Here is a 22,682-nt window from a genome sequence, read left to right on the forward strand (position 1 = left end):
TATATATATATATATATATATATATATATATACATAAACTCCCATACATGCATATATACATATATATACATATACATACCCATAGATACATATACACATGTACATATTCATACTTGTTTGCCTTCATCCATTCCTGCCGCTACCCATCCCTACAGGAAATTGCATCGCTACCCCCTGCTTCAGGGAGGTAGCACCAGGAAAACAGACAAAAAAGGCTACATCCATTCACACTTCAGTCTCTAGCTGTTGTGTGTAATGCACCGAAACCACAGCTCCCTATCCACATCCATGCCCCACAGACCTTTCCATGGTTTACTCCAGACACTTCACATGCCCTGGTTCAGTCCATTGACAGCAAGTTGACTCTGGTATACCACATTCTTCTTATTCACTCTGTTCCTTGCATGCCTCTCACCCACCTGTATGTTCAGGCCCCGATTGCTCAAAATCTTTTTCACTCCATCATCAAAGGTCTTCTGTTTCTCCATGTTCCCTTCAGCTCTGACACATATATCCTACTTGTTAATCTTTCTCATTCTATTTCTCTTGATTTATTTCTTTACCTGAATTAGCCATTATTTGGACATAATTTGCTACTACATTTGACCAAAGATGCCAGTTAACATGGTGAGTGGAATGAAAGACGAATGAATACTGTATTGTATGTAAGAAGTGTTAAGTTGTAAGATACTTTTAGAAGTGGAAAATTAGACTTGTTGGTTTTGTATTAAATAAGGCTGAGAGTTAGCAGGACCTCTGAGTGGATTGGAATGAAGGATGTGAATTTGGGCCTTCATGATGATGCAGATGGTTATATAAGAGAAGGTATAGCATTTTTAATGAAGGGTATGTGGGTTGAAAATATGCTTCATTGCAAGATTATTAATTCTAAAGATCAAGTTCAAGAGGTGAAGAATGCCTGTAATGGCCTCACATGCACCACAGAGATGAGGTTAAGGATGATTTAGAATCACATATGGATGGGGACACAGCAAAGGAGGGATTGATGGATGAGAATGGGGTTCCATGTGCAAGTGGCATTGGTGAAAGAATACATGGATTGTGTGCATCATTAGGCATCAGTGTTGCTAAAATATACTTTAAGCCTAAAGATGTTCATAGATACACATAGAGGAAACACAGGGATGATAGAGGAGAGTATGAAATTTTTTCTGGTAAAAAGGAATACAATAGGTAGTGTGCAGACCAGGAGTAGGATGGGGGGGAATTGTTAGTTTATATGATAGTAGTACAGTGGTTAACAGTTTATTGTAGATGATACATAGCTTAAATGATTAGATAACAAGGATGAATATAGCAAAGTTCAGTAATGAAGGTATGAAATTTAATATTTGATGGAAGTTAACAAAAAAACTTTAAGGATCCAGAACAGTACAAGGTGATATTGAAGTGATTTTGTGCTAGTTTAGGAATGCAGTATTTAAGGCTGCTACAAAGGTGTGTATAGGTCATATAAAGAGAGATACAGGTGTGTATATGTTGCATAAAGAGAGATACAGGTGTGTATAGGTTGTATAAAGAGAGATACATGTGTGTATAGGTTGTATAAAGAGATACAGGTGTGTATAGGTTGTATAAAGAGGGATACAGGTGTGTATAGGTTGTATAAAGAGAGATACAGGTGTGTATAGGTTGTATAAAGAGAGATACAGGTGTGTATAGGTTGTATAAAGAGAGATACAGGTGTGTATAGGTTGTATAAAGAGAGATACAGGTGTGTATAGGTTGTATAAAGAGAGATACAGGTGTGTATAGGTTGTATAAAGAGAGATACAGGTGTGTATAGGTTGTATAAAGAGAGATACAGGTGTGTATAGGTTGTATAAAGAGGGATACAGGTGTGTATAGGTTGTATAAAGAGGGATACAGGTGTGTATAGGTTGTATAAAAAGAGATACAGCTAGTGGAATGAAGGTTTGAAAAATTGATTGTGGAGAAAAAGAGGGTTTGGAAGAAGCTAGACCTGTTTGAAAATAGTGATGAATAGAGGGAAGAGAGTGTACAATATGAAGTCTTGAATATAAAAAGTTGGTATGTAGTGAATAAAGGGAAAGCAAATTAGGATGATTGGAGAGAAAGAACTGGGAATTTAAGGAATAACAAACTATTATGGAAGAAAGTAGTAAAAGGAGATGGGATATAAATGTAAGGAGTTAGAGGGGGTTGGATAGTTGTGAGAGAATGCTATTAACAAAGGATGAAGTTTAAGAGATGGAAAGATTATTTTACAGAACTGAATGGAAATGATAGATAGATGTTTCTCTTGGTATAATAGGAATAGAAGTAAAAGAGAGAGAGAGAGAGAGAGAGAGAGAGAGAGAGAGAGAGAGAGAGAGAGAGAGAGAGAGAGAGAGAGAGAGCAACAAATCTCTTAAAGTATGGAAAAGCTAGGGCAGTACAAGGAATGGTGAGGGAGGTGTTTCAATGTAAGTGAAACTGCCATGGAGTGGATATGGAAAGTGGGTTCTGAAATATGAGAGTGTAATCGGTCGCCTGATGAGTAAGTGAAGGCATTAATTTTTCCATCATACAAAGGAAAAGGAAGTAAAAGTGGTTGCAAATACTACAGTGTAATACTGACTTTAGGTATCAAAGTGTTTGGTACAATAGTGATAAATTGTCTTAAAAGGATTGATGTCCCCATTGTTGGTGAAGAAGATGGGTTTAGGAAGGGACATAGTGAGTGTAGACCATACTTTTTTGCACTAAGATTAATACAGTTGTAAAGTTCTGCAGGAAACAGTTTCTGAAGATTTTATGTAATTAGAAGAGACACTGAAACATTTCTGAGTCATTTATATGAGTAGAAGGTGCTCTGTCTGAAGCATGTACATAAGTAGAAGAGCGACTGTATGCAGCATTTATACGTACATGTACTGTGTCTGTCCTTCTTGTACTTTGTCTGTCCATCTTGTGCTGTATCTCCATTTTGTACTTTTGTTTGTTTATGCTGTGTTATATCTGTCCACAGTGTTGCAGTGTGTATATTCACAACTTAACAGAATGAATCTTGCTGTTACTTAAGAAAATGTAACCACTTAGTAGTCAGAATGTTAGAGGAAGAATTAAACTGTGTCAGTATGTTTGATTGTATGAAAGGCAACACGGTGTAGGTAGGAAGATAATTATGTTTTTCAGTATAATTGTATTGAAAGGCAACATCATGTAGGTTGGTAGAGAATTATATAATGTATGCTTGTAGGGAAAGGCAACATAATGTAAATAAGAGGAGAATTTTATTATGTATTTAGGGAAAGGCAACATGGTGTAAGTAGGAAGACAGTTATGTTGGTCTGTATGATTGTGGGAAAAGTTAAACATGTTATAGGTAAGATGAGTAATGATTTTGTACGTATCTTAATGTACTTAACAATGTTAGCTTCATGTACATATATCTAATTTAATGTGTACTTGCAGCATTTGAGATGTCCTTAAGTGAAGGTCTGCACTTTGAGAAGAGGTTTTTCCATAGTACCTTTGCCACAGTGAGTATAACATCTTTTTAATTTGGGTTTTGGAATAGATGCTGATATTTTTTTATTTTAAGTATATTTTTAAAGTTTCATGGCAAGACTGGTTTTATTGGATTCTGGCTGCTTGAGGTTACACTATAGGTGCATACCTGGTGCATGAAGTAGCACTAGGAAGAGACAACAAAGGCCACATTCGTTCACACTCGGTCTCTAGCTGCCATGTTTGATGCACCGAAACCATAGCTCCTTTCCACTTCCAGGCCCCACAAAACTTTCCATGGTTTACCCCAGACGCTTCACATGCCCTGGTTCAATCCATTGACAGTATGTTGACCCCGGTATACCACATCGTTCCAATTCTTTCTGTTCCTTGCATGCCTTTCACCCTCCTGTATGTTCAGGCCCCGATCGCTCAAAATCTTTTTCACTTCATCTTTCCACCTCCAATTTGGTCCTCCACTTCTCCTTGTTCCATCCCTCCACTTCTGACACATATATCCTCTTTGTCAATCTTTCTTCCCTCATTTTCTCCATATGTCCAAACCATTTCAACACACCCTCTTCTTCTCTCTCAACCACACTCTTTTCATTGCCACACATCTCTCTTACCTGTTCACTACTTACTCATTATATAATCATACTCACATACACACTTTACCTTACATACTGCACCAGGAGTTCTTTCTATCCTTATGGGGCTCCTGCAGCACTCAGGATGCTGGCCATGTCCACCAGTCAGCACCAGTTCATAAATTGTTGTTTTGTGTGCATCATTTTGCAGGGTATTTCAGAAGTAAGTGGTTGGTCTTTTCTTTGTGGTAGTTGCATTGTCGTCGTGAAGGGTCTTAGGATATGCTGAAGTGTTGCTTCTAGTGTAGTGATGGATGACGTCTTGAGCACAAAAACAAGTAGAGTGCGACTCATGCTTGTCCAGGGAGAGTGGTTTGTGTTGGGTGTACATCTGGTGATTGGGAATTTAAAACTGAGTTGGGAGTCACATGTTTAGTGCATGTCAGGCCATTTCATTGTGTATGTGTTTTGCCATTGTTATAATTGTTGGGGATAGTGGGATTTCTGAGTAGAGGGTACCAGTGTGTAAGGCAATTAGGCATAAGCTTTTTATTTCCACTTGTGGGTTGGTGGTTAGTTATGGAGTGGTTTGGGTGGAAGGGTTCTAATACTGTTACATAGAACCAAGTGCGAAGCATGTTGAGGTGAGACTGTATTTGGTGGATCTTTGTTTCATTGTGAAGGTGTTAAGTATTTGTGTTGTGGTTGCTAGGCAGCCAGTGATTGTTCTGACAACTGTTTTTGTCTTGTTTGCTGCTTTTTTATATCTTCATTACTTTCTAAATGAAGGAACAGAGGAAGAAGCTAAGTGAGAATTTTTCTTCTTAGATTTAGTCATGTTTACCTCATGTTACTTTACTGTGATGTGAAATTCAAACTAGTATGGGAGAGAGAGAGAGAAGGAGAGAGACTGCAAGTGGTTTACACTATAGACAAGCCATCATTAGGAAGATTGTTTATCACTGTTAGTTGATGGGAATAGAGTCCAATTGAGGATCATCTTGTTCCAAAGGAATCAGTCATATTCTTGTTCCTATATAGCACAGAGTGTACCTTTTAGGCTAAAGAAGCCCAGTGAAAGGGTCTTGGGTTGGCATCATAATTATTTATTTATTATACTTTGTCGTTGTCTCCCGCGTTTGCGAGGTAGCGCAAGGAAACAGACGAAAGAAATGGCCCAACCCCCCCCATACACATGTATATACATACGTCCACACATGCAAATATACATACCTACACAGCTTTCCATGGTTTACCCCAGACGCTTCACATGCCTTGATTCAATCCACTGACAGCACGTCAACCCCGGTATACCACATCGCTCCAATTCACTCTATTCCTTGCCCTCCTTTCACCCTCCTGCATGTTCAGGCCCCGATCACACAAAATCTTTTTCACTCCATCTTTCCACCTCCAATTTGGTCTCCCTCTTCTCCTCGTTCCCTCCACCTCCGACACATATATCCTCTTGGGCAATCTTTCCTCACTCATTCTCTCCATGTGCCCAAACCACTTCTAAACACCCTCTTCTGCTCTCTCAACCACGCTCTTTTTATTTCCACACATCTCTCTTACCCTTACGTTACTCACTCGATCAAACCACCTCACACCACACATTGTCCTTAAACATCTCATTTCCAGCACATCCATCCTCCTGCGCACCACTCTATCCATAGCCCACGCCTTGCAACCATACAACATTGTTGGAACCACTATTCCTTCAAACATACCCGTTTTTGCTTTCCGAGATAATGTTCTCGACTTCCACACATTCTTCAAGGCCCCCAGAATTTTCGCCCCCTCCCCCACCCTATGATCCACTTCCGCTTCCATGTTTCCATCCGCTGCCAGATCCACTCCCAGATATCTAAAACACTTCACTTCCTCCAGTTTTTCTCCATTCAAACTCACCTCCCAATTGACTTGACCCTCAACCCTACTGTACCTAATAACCTTGCTCTTATTCACATTTACTCTTAACTTTCTTCTTCCACACACTTTACCAAACTCAGTCACCAGCTTCTGCAGTTTCTCACATGAATCAGCCACCAGCACTGTATCATCAGCGAACAACAACTGACTCACTTCCCAAGCTCTCTCATCCCCAACAGACTTCATACTTGCCCCTCTTTCCAAAACTCTTGCATTTACCTCCCTAACAACCCCATCCATAAACAAATTAAACAACCATGGAGACATCACACACCCCTGCCGCAAACCTACATTCACTGAGAACCAATCACTTTCCTCTCTTCCTACACGTACACATGCCTTACATCCTCGATAAAAACTTTTCACTGCTTCTAACAACTTTCCTCCCACACCATATATTCTTAATACCTTCCACAGAGCATCCCTATCAACTCTATCATATGCCTTCTCCAGATCCATAAAAGCTACATACAAATCCATTTGCTTTTCTAAGTATTTCTCACATACATTCTTCAAAGCAAACACCTGATCCACACATCCTCTACCACTTCTGAAACCACACTGCTCTTCCCCAATCTGATGCTCTGTACATGCCTTCACCCTCTCAATCAATACCCTCCCATATAATTTACCAGGAATACTCAACAAACTTATACCTCTGTAATTTGAGCACTCACTCTTATCCCCTTTGCCTTTGTACAATGGCACTATGCACGCATTCCACCAGTCCTCAGGCACCTCACCATGAGTCATACATACATTAAATAACCTTACCAACCAGTCAACAATACAGTCACCCCCTTTTTTAATATATTCCACTGCAATACCATCCAAACCTGCTGCCTTGCCGGCTTTCATCTTCCGCAAAGCTTTCACTACCTCTTCTCTGTTTACCAAATCATTTTCCCTAACCCATAATACTATGGGAATTATTATATATGTATGAGGTATTGAATCATGATTGTTTTCTTCTAGAAGCCTTGTCATATAATTTGTGCTTTCCAGAATGATCGTGCTGAAGGTATGACAGCATTTGTGGAGAAGAGGAAACCCAGTTTCTCTGATAATTAGATTCCAATTTAACTAATTAAGGTAAGGAGATAGGTAATTATCTCATATGTAATTAGATTTTGTGCATTGTGAAATTCTTTTGCTTTGGCCACCATCTTAAGGGAGTTCCAAGAGGGAATGGGCATCAGAGATATAAATAGATAAATAGTACATTGTGAAGTGAAAGAATGCAAGCTTTACTCCTTTTCCATCAGTGTGGCTATATTCAGTGAAGGCAAGCCTACTCCATTTTATTATATCCATTTCTTAAACATTCTTAAACATTTGGTAAACACGTGATTGTCCAAGACAATCTTGGACTATCATGTGTTTACCAAAGGGCATGTGAAGTGTCTGGGGTAAACCATGGAAAGTTTTGTGGGGCCTGGATGTGGGAAGGGAACTGTGGTTCCGGTGCATCACACATGACAGCTAGAGACTGAGTGTGAACGAATGTGGCCTTTGTTGTCCTTTCCTAGCACTACCTTGCACGCGCTAGGGGAATGGGGGTGTCATTTCATTTGTGGCGACCAGAATGGATGAAGGCAGCAACTATGAATATGTACATGTGTATATTTGTATATGTCTGTGTATGTATGTATATATATATATTTTTTTTTATTATAATTTGTCGCTGTCTCCCGCATTAGCGAGGTAGCGCTAGGAAACAGACAAAAGAATGGCCCAACCCACCCACATACACATGTATATACATACACGTCCACACATGCACATAAACATACCTATACATCACAGCGTATACATATATATACACACACAGATATATACATATATACACAGGTACATAATTAATACAGTCTGCCCTTATTCATTCCCGTTGCCACCCCACCACACATGAAATGACAACCCCCTCCCCCTGCATGTGTGCAAGGTAGCACTAGGAAAAGACAACAAAGGCCACATTCGGTCACACTCAGTCTCTAGCTGTCATGTAATAATTCACCGAAACCACAGCTCCCTTTCCACATCCAGGTCCCACAGAACTTTCCATGGTTTGCCCCAGACTCTTCACATGCCCTGGTTCAATCCATTGACAGCATGTCGACCCCGGTATACCACATCGTTCCAGTTCACTCTATTCCTTGCCCGCTTTTCATCCTCCTACATGTTCAGGCCCCGATCACTCAAAATCTTTTTCACTCCATCTTTCCACCTCCAGTTTGGTCTCCCACTTCTCCTTGTTCCCCCCACCTCTGACACATATATCCTCTTGGTCAATCTTTCCTCACTCATTCTCTCCATGTGACCAAACCATTTCAAAACACCCTCTTCTGCTCTCTCAACCACACTCTTTTTATTTCCACACATCTCTCTCACCCTTACATTACTTACTCAATCAAACCACCTCACACCACATATTGTCCTCAAACATCTCATTTCCAGCACATCCACCCTCTTGCACACAATTCTATCCATAGCCCACGCCTTGCAACCATACAACATTGTTGGAACCACTATTCCTTCAAACATACCCATTTTTGCTTTCCAAGATAATGTTCTTGACTTCCAAACATTCTTCAAGGCTCCCAGAATTTTCGCCCCCTCCCCCACCCTATGATTCACTTCCGCTTCCATGGTTCTATCCGCTGCCAGATCCACTCCCAGATATCTAAAACACTTCACTTCCTCCAGTTTTTCTCCATTCAAACTTACCTCCCAGTTGACTTGACCCTCAACCCTACTGTACCTAATAACCTTGCTCTTATTCACATTTACTCTTAACTTTCTTCTTTCTTACACTTTACCAAACTCAGTCACCAGCTTCTGCAGTTTCTCACATGAATCAGCCACCGGCGCTGTATCATCAGCGAACAACTGACTCACTTCCCAAGCTCTCTCATCCACAACAGACTCCATACTTGCCCCTCTTTCCAAAACTCTTGCATTTACCTCCCTAACAACCCCATCCATAAACAAATTTAACAACCATGGAGACATCACACACCCTTGCCACAAACCTACATTCACTGAGAACCAATCACTTTCCTCTCTTCCTACTCATACACATGCCTTACATCCTCGATGAAAACTTTTCACTGCGTCTATCAACTTGCCTCCCACACCATATATTCTTAATACCTTCCACAGAGCATCTCTATCAACTCTATCATATGCCTTCTCCAGATCCATAAATGCTACATACAAATCCATTTGCTTTTTTAAGTATTTCTCACATACATTCTTCAAAGCAAACACCTGATCCACACATCCTCTACCACTTCTGAAACCACACTGCTCTTCCCCAATCTGATGCTCTGTACATGCCTTCACCCTCTCAATCAATACCTTCCTATATAATTTCCCAGGAATACTCAAGAAACTTATACCTCTGTAATTTGAGCACTCACTCTTATCCCCTTTGCCTTTGTACAATGGCACTATGCAAGCATTTTGCCAATCCTCAGGCACCTCACCATGAATCATACATACATTAAATAACCTTACCAACCAGTCAACAATACAGTCACCCCCTTTTTTAATAAATTCCACTGCAATACCATCCAAACCTGCTGCCTTGCCAGCTTTCATCTTCCGCAAAGCTTTTACTACCTTTTCTCTGTTTACCAAATCATTTTCCCTAACCCTCTCACTTTGCACACCACCTTGACCAAAACACCCTATATATGCCACTCCATCATCAAACACATTCAACAAACCTTCAAAATACTCACTCCATCTCCTTCTCATATCACCACTACTTGTTATCACCTCCCCATTAGCCCCCTTCACTGAAGTTCCCATTTGCTCCCTTGTCTTACGCACTTTATTTACCTCCTTCCAAAACATCTTTTTATTCTCCCTAAAATTTAATGATACTCTCTCACCCCAACTCTCATTTGCCCTGATCAGACATCCCACCAGTTGCACCTCTCAGCACATTAACATCCAAAAGTCTCTCTTTCATGCGCCTATCAATTAACACGTAATCCAATAACGCTCTCTGGCCATCTCTCCTATTTACATACGTATACTTATGTATATCTCGCTTTTTAAACCAGGTATTCCCAATCACCAGTCCTTTTTCAGCACATAAACCTACAAGCTCTTCACCATTTCCATTTACAACACTGAACACCCCATGTATACTAATTATTCCCTTAACTGCCACATTACTCACCTTTGCATTCAAATCACCCATCACTGTAACCCAGTCTTGTGCATCAAAACCACTAACACACTCATTCAGCTGCTTCCAAAACACTTGCCTCTCATGATCTTTCTTCTCATGCCCTGGTGCATATGCACCAATAATCACCCATCTCTCTCCATCAACTTTCAGTTTTACCCATATCAATCTAGAATTTACTTTCTTACACTCTATCACATACTCCTACAACTCCTGTTTCAGGAGTAGTGCTACTCCTCCCCTTGCTCTTGTCCTCTCACTAACCCCTGACTTTACTCCCAAGACATTCCCAAACCACTCTGCCCCTTACCCTTGAGCTTCTTTTCACTTAGAGCCAAAACATCCAGGTTCCTTTCCTCAAACACTACTATCTCTCCTTTTTTCTCATCTTGCTTACATCCACACACATTTAGACACTCCGATCTGAGCCTTCGAGGAGGATGAGCACTCCCCGCGTGACTCCTTCTGTTTCCCCTTTTAGAAAGTCAAAATACAAAGAGGGGAAGGTTTCTGGCACCCCCGCTCCCGTCCCCTTTAGTCACCTTCTACGACACGTGAGGAATGCGTGGAAAGTATATATCATATATTTTTTTTTTTCATACTATTCGCCATTTCCCGCGATAACGAGGTAGCGTTAAGAACAGAGGACAGGGCCTTTGAGGGAATACCCTCACCTGGCCCCCTTCTCTGTTCCTTCTTTTGGAAAATTAAAAAAAAAACGAGAGGGGAGGATTTCCAGCCCGCCGCTCCTTTCCCTTTTAGTCGCCTTGTGCGACGCGCAGGGAATACATGGGAAGTATTCTTTCTCCCCTATCCCCAGGGATAATATATATATATATATATATATATATATATATATATATATATATATATATATATATTTTTTTTTTTTTTTTTTTTTTATACCTCGTCGCTGTCTCCCGCGTTTGCGAGGTAGCGCAAGGAAACAGACGAAAGAAACGGCCCAACCCCCCCATACACATGTACATACACACGTCCACACACGCAAATATACATACCTACACATATATATATATATATATATATATATATGATATATTCTCCCTGGGGATGGAACCATGGAAGCGGAAGTGGATCATAGGGTGGGGGAGGGGGCGAAAATTCTGGGAGCCTTGAAGAATGTGTGGAAGTCGAGAACATTATCTCGGAAAGCAAAAATGGGTATGTTTGAAGGAAAAGTGGTTCCAACAATGTTGTATGGTTGCGAGGCGTGGGCTATGGATAGAGTTGTGCGCAGGAGGATGGATGTGCTGGAAATGAGATGTTTGAGGACAATGTGTGGTGTGAGGTGGTTTGATCGAGTAAGTAACGTAAGGGTAAGAGAGATGTGTGGAAATAAAAAGAGTCTGGTTGAGAGAGCAGAAGAGGGTGTTTTGAAATGGTTCGGGCACATGGAGAGAATGAGTGAGGAAAGATTGACCAAGAGAATATATGTGTTGGAGGTGGAGGGAACGAGGAGAAGAGGGAGACCAAATTGGAGGTGGAAAGATGGAGTGAAAAAGATTTTGTGTGATCGGGGCCTGAGCATGCAGGAGGGTGAAAGGAGGGCAAGGAATAGAGTGAATTGGAGCGATGTGGTATACCGGGGTTGACGTGCTGTCAGTGGATTGAATCAAGGCATGTGAAGCGTCTGGGGTAAACCATGGAAAGTTGTGTAGGTATGTATATTTGCGTGTGTGGACGTATGTATAAACATGTGTGTGGGGGTGGGTTGGGCCATTTCTTTCGTCTGTTTCCTTGCGCTACCTCGCAAACGCGGGAGACAGCGACAAAGCTAAAAAAAAAAAAAAAAAAAAATATATATATATATATATATATATATATATATATATAGGTTTGCAGCAGGGGTGTGTGATGTCTCCATGGTTGTTTAATTTGTTTATGGATGGGGTTGTTAGGGAGGTGAATGCAAGAGTTTTGGAAAGAGGGGCAAGGATGAAGTCTGTTAGGGATGAGAGAGCTTGGGAAGTGAGTCAGTTGTTGTTCGCTGATGATACAGCGCTGGTGGCTGATTCATGTGAGAAACTGCAGAAGCTGGTGACTGAGTTTGGTAAAGTGTGTGAAAGAAGAAAGTTAAGAGTAAATGTGAATAAGAGCAAGGTTATTAGGTACAGTAGGGTTGAGGGTCAAGTCAATTGGGAGGTGAGTTTGAATGGAGAAAAACTGGAGGAAGTGAAGTGTTTTAGATATCTGGGAGTGGATCTGGCAGCGGATGGAAACATGGAAGCGGAAGTGGATCATAGGGTGGGGGAGGGGGCAAAAATTCTGGGAGCCTTGAAGAATGTGTGGAAGTCGAGAACATTATCTCGGAAAGCAAAAATGGGTATGTTTGAAGGAATAGTGGTTCCAACAATGTTGTATGGTTGCGAGGCGTGGACTATGGATAGAGTTATGCGCAGGAGGATGGATGTGCTGGAAATGAGATGTTTGAGGACAATGTGTGGTGTGAGGTGGTTTGATCGAGTAAGTAACGTAAGGGTAAGAGAGATGTGTGGTAATAAAAAGAGCGTGGTTGAGAGAGCAGAAGAGGGTGTTTTGAAATGGTTTGGTCACATGGAGAGAATGAGTGAGGAAAGATTGACCAAGAAGATATATGTGTCGGAGGTGGAGGGAACGAGGAGAAGAGGGAGACCTAATTGGAGGTGGAAAGATGGAGTGAAAAAGATTTTGTGTGATCGGGGCCTGAACATGCAGGAGGGTGAAAGGAGGGCAAGGAATAGAGTGAATTGGAGCGATGTGGTATACCGGGGTTGACATGCTGTCAGTGGATTGAATCAAGGCATGTGAAGCGTCTGGGGTAAACCATGGAAAGCTGTGTAGGTATGTATATTTGCGTGTGTGGACATATGTATATACATGTGTATGGGGGTGGGTTGGGCCATTTCTTTGGTCTGTTTCCTTGCGCTACCTCGCAAACGCGGGAGACAGCGACAAAGCAAAAAAATATATATATATATATATATATATATATATATATATATATATATATATATATATATATATATATGAAAGAAGAAAGTTAAGAGTAAATGTGAATAAGAGCAAGGTTATTAGGTACAGTAGGGTTGAGGGTCAAGTCAATTGGGAGGTAAGTTTGAATGGAGAAAAACTGGAGGAAGTAAAGTGGTTTAGATATCTGGGAGTGGATCTGGCAGTGGATGGAACCATGGAAGCGGAAGTGAATCATAGGGTGGGGGAGGGGGCGAAAATCCTGGGAGCCTTGAAGAATGTGTGGAAGTTGAGAACATTATCTCGGAAAGCAAAAATGGGTATGTTTGAAGGAATAGTGGTTCCAACAATGTTGTATGGTTGCGAGGCGTGGGCTATGGATAGAGTTGTGCGCAGGAGGGTGGATGTGCTGGAAATGAGATGTTTGAGGACAATGTGGTTTGATCGAGTAAGTAACATAAGGGTAAGAGAGATGTGTGGAAATAAAAAGAGCGTGGTTGAGAGAGCAGAAGAGGGTGTTTTGAAATGGTTTGGGCACATGGAGAGAATGAGTGAGGAAAGATTGACCAAGAGGATATATGTGTCAGAGGTGGAGGGAATGAGGAGAAGTGGAAGACCAAATTGGAGGTGGAAAGATGGAGTGAAAAAGATTTTGAGTGATCGGGGCCTGAACATGCAGGAGGGTGAAAGTCATGCAAGGAATAGAGTGAATTGGAACGATGTGTATACCGGGATCGACGTGCTGTCAATTGAACTAGGGCATGTGAAGCGTCTGAGGTAAACCATGGGAAGTTCTGTGGGGCCTGGATGTGGAAAGGGAGCTATGGTTTCGGTGCATTATTACATGACAGCTAGAGACTGAGTGTGAATGAATGTGGCCTTTGTTGTCCCTTCCTAGCGCTACCTCGCACACATGAGGGGGGAGGGTTTTTTTATTTCATGTGTGGCGGGGAGGCGATAGGAATGAATAAAGGCAGACAGTATGAATTATGTATATGTGTATATATGTATATGTCTGTGTATGTATATATATGTGTACGTTGAGATGTATAGGTATGTATATTGGTGTGTGTGGACATGTATTTATATGCATGTGTATGTGGGTGGGTTGGGCCATTCTTTTGTCTGTTTCCGTGCGCTACCTCGCTAACGCGGGAGACAGCGACAAAGCAAAATAAATAAAATATATATTTATTTTATTAATATTATTATTATACTTAATTGTCGTCTCCCACGTCAGTGAAGGAGCGCAAGGAAACAGACGAGAGAATGGCCCAGTCTACCCAAATACACATGTATATGCATAAATGCTCACACACACACATATACATACCTATACATTTCAACGAATACATACATATACATATACATATATATACACATGTACATATTTATACTTGCTGCCTTCATCCATTCCCGTTGCCACCCCACTACACATGAAGCAGCACCCCCCCACCCCACCCCAATGTAGTGCTAGGAAAAGATGAAAAAGGCCACATTTGTTCACATTCAGTCTCTAGCTGTCATGTGTAATGCACCGAAATCACAGCTCCCATTCCACATCCAGGCTCCACCAAACTTTCCATGATTTACCCAAGACACTTCACATGCCCTGGTTCAATATATTCATTTTATTTTATTTTATTTCTATTTATTTTTTCATTATGACACTTAATCCCTGTTTCCCATGTCAATGAGGTAGCACCAGGAAACAGATGAAGAATGTCCCATCCACTCATATACACACACATATATATATATTTAAACGCCCATACACGCACATATACATGCTTATACACATCAACATATACATACATATAGACATATACATATATACACATGTACATATTCATATTTTTTTGCCTTCATCGATTCCTGTTGCTTCCCTGCCAAACAGGAATTAGCATCACAACCCCCCACTTCAGTGAGGCAGCATTAGGAGTGCTCATCCTTCTCAAAGGCTCAGATTGGGGTGTTTAAATGTGTGTGGATGTAACCAAGATGAGAAAAAAGGAGAGATAGGTAGTATGTCTGAGGAAAGGAACCTGGATGTTTTGGCTCTGAGTGAATCAAAGCTCAAGGGTAAAGGGGAAGAGTGGTTTGGGAACGTCTTGGGAGTAAAGTCAGGGGTTAGTGAGAAGACAAGAGCAAGGGAGGGAGTAACTCTACTCCTGAATCAGGAGTTGTGGGATTATGTGATAGAGTGTAAGAAAGTAAATTCTAGATTGATATGGGTAAAACTGAAAGTTGATGGAGAGAGATGGGTGATTATTGGTGCATATGCACCTGGGCATGAGAAGAAAGATCATGAGAGGCAAGTGTTTTGGGAGCAGCTGAATGAGTGTGTTAGTGGTTTTGATGCACAAGACCGGGTTATAGTGATGGGTGATTTGAATGCAAAGGTGAGTAATGTGGCAGTTGAGGGAATAATTGGTATACATGGAGTGTTCAGTGTTGTAAATGGAAATGGTGAAGAGCTTGTAGATTTATGTGCAGAAAAAGGACTGGTGATTGGGAATACCTGGTTTAAAAAGCGAGATATACATAAGTATACGTATGTAAGTAGGAGAGATGGCCAGAGAGTGTTATTGGATTACGTGTTAATTGATAGACGCACGAAAGAGAGACTTCTGGATGTTAATGTGCTGAGAGGTGTAACGAGGGATGTCTGATCATTATCTTGTGGAGGCGAAGGTGAAGATTTGTGGGGGGTTTTAGAAAAGAAGAGAGCATGTTGGGGTGAAGAGAGTGGTGAGAGTAAGTGAGCTTGGGAAGGAGACTTGTGTGAGGAAGTACCAGGAGAGACTGAGTACTGAATGGAAAAAGGTGAGAACAAAGGAGGTAAGGGGAGTGGGGGAGGAATGGGATGTATTCAGGGAAGCAGTGATGGCTTGCGCAAAAGATGCTTGTGGCATGAGAAACGTGGGAGGTGGGTTGATTAGAAAAGGTAGTGAGTGGTGGGATGAAGAAGTAAGATTATTAGTGAAAGAGAAGAGAGAGGCATTTGGATGATTTTTGCAGGGAAAAAATGCAAATGAGTGGGAGAGGTATAAAAGAAAGAGGCAGGAGGTCAAGAGAAAGGTGCAAGAGGTGAAAAAGAGGGCAAATGAGAGTTGGGGTGAGAGAGTATCATTAAATTTCAGGGAGAATAAAAAGATGTTTTGGAAGGAGGTAAATAAAGTGCATAAGACAAGGGAGCAAATGGGAACTTCTGTGAAGGGGGCTAATGGAGAGGTTATAACAAGTAGTGGTGATGTGAGAAGGAGATGGAGTGAGTATTTTGAAGGTTTGTTGAATGTGTTTGATGATAGAGTGGCAGATATAGGGTGTTTTGGTCGAGGTGGTGTGCAAAGTGAAAGGGTTAGGGAAAATGATTTGGTAAATAGAGAAGAGGTAGTAAAAGCTTTACGGAAGATGAAAGCCGGCAAGGCAGCAGGTGTGGATGGTATTGCAGTGGAATTTACTAAAGAAGGGGGTGACTGTATTGTTGATTGGTTGGTAAGGTTGTTTAATGTATGTTTGACTCTTGGTGAGGTGCCTGAGGATTGGCGGAATGCGTGCATAGTGCCATTGTACAAAGGCAAAGGGGACAAGAGTGAGTGCTCCAATTACAGAGGTATAAGTTTGTTGAGTATTCCTGGTAAATTATATGGAAGGGTATTGATTGAGAGGGTGAAGGCATGTACAGAGCATCAGATTGGGGAAGAGCAGTGTGGTTTCAGAAGTGGTATAGGATATATGGATCAGGTGTTTGCTTTGAAGAATGTATGTGAGAAATACATAGAAAAGCAAATGGATTTGTATGTAGCATTTATGGATCTAGAGAAGGCATATGATAGAGTTGATAGAGATGCTCTGTGAAAGGTTTTAAGAATATATGGTGTGGGAGGCAAGTTGCTAGAAGCAGTGAAAAGTTTTTATCGAGGATGTAAGGCATGTGTACGTGTAGGAAGAGAGGAAAGTGATTGGTTCTCAGTGAATGTAGGTTTGCGGCAGGGGTGGGTGATGTCTCCGTGGTTGTTTAATTTGTTTATGGGTGGGGTTGTTAGGGAGGTGAATGCAAGGGTTTTGGAAAGAGGGGCAAGTATGCAGACTGTTGTGGATGAGAGAGCTTGGGAAGTGAGTCAGTTGTTGTTCGCTGATGATACAGTGCTGGTGGCTGATTCATGTAAGAAACTGCAGAAGCTGGTGACTGAGTTTGGTAAAGTGTGTGAAAGAAGAAAGTTAAGAGTAAATGTGAATAAGAGCAAGGTTATTAGGTACAGTAGGGTTGAGGGTCAAGTTAATTGGGAGGTAAGTTTGAATGGAGAAAAACTGGAGGAAGTAAAGTGTTTTAGATATCTGGGAGTGGATCTGGCAGCAGATGGAACCATGGAAGCGGAAGTGAATCATAGGGTCGGGGAGGGGGCGAAAATTCTGGGAGCCTTGAAGAATGTTTGGAAGTCAAGAACATTACCTTGGAAAGCAAAAATGGGTATGTTTGAAGGAATAGTGGTTCCAACAATGTTGTATGGTTGCGAAGCATGGGCTATGGATAGAGTTGTGCGCAGGAGGGTGGATGTGCTGGAAATGAGATGTTTGAGGACAATATGTGGTGTGAGGTGGTTTGATCGAGTAAGTAATGTAAGGGTAAGAGAGATGTGTGGAAATAAAAAGAGTGTGGTTGAGAGAGCAGAAGAAGGTGTTTTGAAATGGTTTGGCCACATGGAGAGAATGAGTGAGGAAAGATTGACCAAGAAGATATATGTGTCAGAGGTGGAGGGAACAAGAAGAAGTGGGAGACCAAATTGGAGGTGGAAAGATGGAGTGAAAAAGATTTTGAGTGATCGGGGCCTGAACATGCAGGAGGGTGAAAGGCGTGCAAGGAATAGAGTGAATTGGAACGATGTGGTATACCGGGGTCGACGTGCTGTCAATGGATTGAACCAGGGCATGTGAAGCGTCTGGGGTAAATCATGGAAAGTTGTGTGGGGCCTGGATGTGGAAAGGGAGCTGTGGTTTCGGTGCATTATTACATGACAGCTAGAGACTGAGTGTGAACGAATGGGGCCTTTGGTGTCTTTTCCTAGCGCTACCTCGCACACATGAAGGGGGAGGGGGTTGTTATTCCATGTGTGGCGGGGTGGCGATGGGAACAAATAAAGGCAGACTATGAATTATGTACATGTGTATATATGTATATGTCTGTGTGTGTATATATATGTGTACATTAAGATGTATAGGTATGTATATTGGTGTATGTGGACGTGTTTGTATATACATGTGTATGTGGGCGGGTTGGGCCATTCTTTCGTCTGTTTCCTTGCGCTACCTTGCTAACGCGGGAGACAGCAACAAAGCAAAATAAAAAAAAAATTAATAAAAACGTTGAGATGTATAGGTATGTATAGTTGCGTGTGTGGACGTGTATGTGGGTGGGTTGGGCCATTCTTTCGTCTGTTTTCTTACGCTACTTCGCTAATGCGAGAGACAGCGACAAAGTATAATAAATAAAAATGTAAATATTTTCAATACACATTTATTCTTTTAAGAAGGTTCATGCCTAATGCATGAATTAATACCCATCTACATGTTTAGAAAAATGTGAAAGAATACTGCTAAAGGAAAATTACAACTTAAAATAGCTAAAATTATTCCCTCAGCTGCCACATTACTCACCTTTGCATTCAAATCACCCATCACTATAACCCGGTCTCGTGCATCAAAACTACTAACACACTCACTCAGCTGCTCCCAAAATACTTGCCTCTCATGATCTTTCTGCTCATGCCCAGGTGCATATGCACCAATAATCACCCATCTCTCTCCATCCACTTTCAGTTTTACCCATATCAGTCTAGCTTGCTTAGCTTGCAGAATAACCAAGTATTATAATATGTTCAGGTTACATTCTTTCATGCTGGGTACAAGAAAAGTACGGGATGTAGGCACCCGATTCATCCAGCATAAGTAAATGTAACAGAGTCAACAATAGTAGATATTCTGTAAGCTGGATTGGAGGATTCAGATGTAATGGTAGTTTGCTTTGAAATGTGTAATGGAAAGATTTTAAATGCAATAGGGCAAGATACTTGTTTTGGAAAGAGATGGGCTGTTAGTGTAATGTTAATGTAATTAAAGTAGTTGTTTTTAATGATTGTAGGTATTTCGTAATGATGATCAGTATAGATGGTGTTGGAAAACTGAAGCTCGAGAGAAGATACTTATCCAAGGCAGAGAAATTTGAATGTGAACTGAGTGTTGATGGATGGGAAGATATCTGTACTGTGTTTGAAAAAAAAAAAAAAAAAGCCTTAATTGTTTTGCTGTGAAACCTCATCTTTCCTATATCCAAATAGTTTATTGTAAAAAGAGCAGTGCAGTTGGATGATTCATATAGCATTGTAGGAATATTGATAGAGTATAGAATGAAAATTGGGCAGACATGTGGTTTGAAGAAATCATTGGAAAGATGGATGTACAAAAGCCTGTTGGTGGTATGGATGCATAGATGGTTGGTGTAAATATGGGGTAGAATGGTGTAAAGTATCAAAGGGAAAGTCATACCTTGAAAGATATGAACAATGTGATGAGTTAACCACCCTGGAGATAATTTGATGGGTGAACATGGTAGGTGTTGTTGGATGTGTGTGTGTGTGTGTGTGTGTGTGTGTGTGTGTAGATTGGTTGTCATTTAAGTGATTAAATAATAATTTCCATAGACTAGTCTGCAAAATGAGAAATGATATTCAGTCATTTCTTTAACAAGTAAACATCAAGCTATTCTTCTTAGCTAATGTTTCATTCTTTTTTCAGGGTAGTAAGAAGAAATGCATGAACTGCACAAGTAGAAGGATATGTATAGCTTTTTTACATTCAACATCATTTCATCTTATGATGTTTACTTTTGCAGTTAAGTTTCTGCTCGTAAAGTGTTTTTGGGAAATTGAAGTTGTGGATTGGAGTATATATAATGCTTTCATTTACCAGTTTTTTTCATACTTCATTGCCATTTCCCATGTTAGTGAGATAGTGCCACGATACCTGAATTTCCTTTCTTCCACAAATAGCCAACTGCACTCGTGCTGATGACTCAACACTGCATCCTTTAATTATGATTTCTCCCCCCAATGGGGGGGGGGGGGGATTTCTTGTGTGGTTGGGTAGCGACCGGAATGGATGAAGGCTGCAAATATAAATATATACATTTGTATATATATATATATATATGTATGAGTCTGTGTATGTATACTTTGATGTGTATATGTATATATATGTGGAAGAAGTGAAGTGTTTTAGATATATGGGAGTGGATTTGGCAGTGGATGGAACCATGGAAGCGGAGGTGAATCATAGGGTGGGGGAGGGGGCAAAAGTTCTGGGAGCAATGAAAAATGTCTGGAAGCTGAGGACATTATCTTGGAAACCAAAAATGGGTATGTTTGAAGGAATAGTGGTTCCAACAATGTTATATGGTAGTGAGGCGTAGGCTATAGATAGAGTTGTGCAGAGGAGGGTGGATGTGCTGGAAATGAGATATTTGAGGACATTATGTGGTGTGAGGTGGTTTGATTAAGTAATGAAAGGGTAAAAGAGATGTGTGGTAATAAAAAGAGTGTGGTTGAGGTAATAAAAAGAGTGTGGTTGAGAGAGCAGAAGAGGGTGTTTGGAAATGGTTTGGTCGCATGGAGAGAATGAGTGAGGAAAGATTTACAAAGAGGATGTATGTGTCAGAGGTGGAGTGAACGAGGAGAAGAGGGAGACCAAATTGGAGGTGGAAAGATGGAGTGAAAAAGATTTTGAGTGATCGAGGCCTGAACATGCAGGAGGGTGAAAGGCATGCAAGGAATAGAGTGAATTGGAACAATATGGTATACCAGGGTCGACTTGCTGTCAGTGGATTGAACCAGGGCATGTGAAGCGTCTAGGGTAGACCATAGAAAGCTCCGTGGGGCCTGGATGTGGAAAGGGAGCTGTGGTTTTGGTGCATTATACATGACAGCTTGAGACTGATTGTGAATGAATGTGGCCTTTGTTGTCTTTTCCAAGCGCTAACTTGCGCACATGCAGGGGGAGGGGGGTTTTCATTTTACGTAAGGTGGGGTGGGGACAGGAATGAATAAGGGCAGACAGTATGAATTATGTATATATATATATATATATATATATATGGATCTGTATGTAGCATTTATGGATCTGGAGAAGGCATATGATAGAGTTGATAGAGATGCTCTGTGGAAGGTATTAAGAATATATGGTGTGGGGGGCAAGTTGTTAGAAGCAGTGAAAAGTTTTTATCGAGGATGTAAGGCATGTGTACGTGTAGGAAGAGAGGAAAGTGATTGGTTCTCAGTGAATGTAGGTTTGCGGCAGGGGTGTGTGATGTCTCCATGGTTGTTTAATTTGTTTATGGATGGGGTTGTTAGGGAGGTGAATGCAAGAGTTTTGGAAAGAGGGGCAAGTATGAAGTCTGTTGGGGATGAGAGAGCTTGGGAAGTGAGTCAGTTGTTGTTCGCTGATGATACAGCGCTGGTGGCTGATTCATGTGAGAAACTGCAGAAGCTGGTGACTGAGTTTGGTAAAGTGTGTGAAAGAAAAAAGTTAAGAGTAAATGTGAATAAGAGCAAGGTAATTATTAGGTACAGTAGGGTTGAGGGTCAAGTCAATTGGGAGGTGAGTTTGAATGGAGAAAAACTGGAGGAAGTGAAGTGTTTTAGATATCTGGGAGTGGATCTGGCAGCGGATGGAACCATGGAAGCGGAAGTGGATCATAGGGTGGGGGAGGGGGCGAAAATTCTGGGAGCCTTGAAGAATGTGTGGAAGTGGAGAACATTATCTCGGAAAGCAAAAATGGGTATGTTTGAAGGAATAGTGGTTCCAACAATGTTGTATGGTTGCGAGGCGTGGGCTATGGATAGAGTTATGCGCAGGAGGATGGATGTGCTGGAAATGAGATGTTTGAGGACAATGTGTGGTGTGAGGTGGTTTGATCGAGTAAGTAACGTAAGGGTAAGAGAGATGTGTGGTAATAAAAAGAGCGTGGTTGAGAGAGCAGAAGAGGGTATTTTGAAATGGTTTGGTCACATGGAGAGAATGAGTGAGGAAAGATTGACCAAGAGGATATATGTGTCGGAGGTGGAGGGAACGAGGAGAAGAGGGAGACCAAATTGGAGGTGGAAAGATGGAGTGAAAAAGATTTTGTGTGATCGGGGCCTGAACATGCAGGAGGGTGAAAGGAGGGCAAGGAATAGAGTGAATTGGAGCGATGTGGTATACCAGGGTTGACGTGCTGTCAGTGGATTGAATCAAGGCATGTGAAGCGTCTGGGGTAAACTATGGAAAGCTGTGTAGGTATGTATATTTGCGTGTGTGGACGTATGTATATACATGTGTATGGGGGTGGGTTGGGCCATTTCTTTCGTCTGTTTCCTTGCGCTACCTCGCAAACGCGGGAGACAGCGACAAAGCAAAAAAAAAAAAATAAATATATATATATATATATATATATATATATATATATATATGATATATATGATAAA

The 22,682-nt window shown here is 41.2% G+C and overlaps 1 protein-coding gene across 3 annotated transcripts in view; it reads left to right on the forward strand.

The window, feature by feature from the left end:
* The window catches only part of Echs1 (Enoyl-CoA hydratase, short chain 1), an 80,325-nt gene that overhangs the window by 43,301 nt on the left and 14,342 nt on the right, over positions 1-22,682 (forward strand). Inside the window, exons 6-8 of one of the 3 annotated variants that reach the window (XM_071672672.1) lie at positions 3,439-3,506; positions 7,002-7,088; positions 19,960-20,117. In XM_071672672.1, the coding sequence (XP_071528773.1) occupies positions 3,439-3,506; positions 7,002-7,067 (134 nt within the window). In that variant the 3' untranslated portion in view covers positions 7,068-7,088; positions 19,960-20,117. Of the gene's footprint in view, positions 1-3,438; positions 3,507-7,001; positions 7,089-19,306; positions 20,118-22,682 lie in introns of those variants that run through there. The other 2 variants (XM_071672673.1, XM_071672674.1) reach the window with 2 other exon arrangements.

The sequence above is a fragment of the Panulirus ornatus genome, chromosome 17 (genome assembly GCF_036320965.1).
Source record: "Panulirus ornatus isolate Po-2019 chromosome 17, ASM3632096v1, whole genome shotgun sequence".
NCBI lineage: Eukaryota > Metazoa > Arthropoda > Malacostraca > Decapoda > Palinuridae > Panulirus > Panulirus ornatus.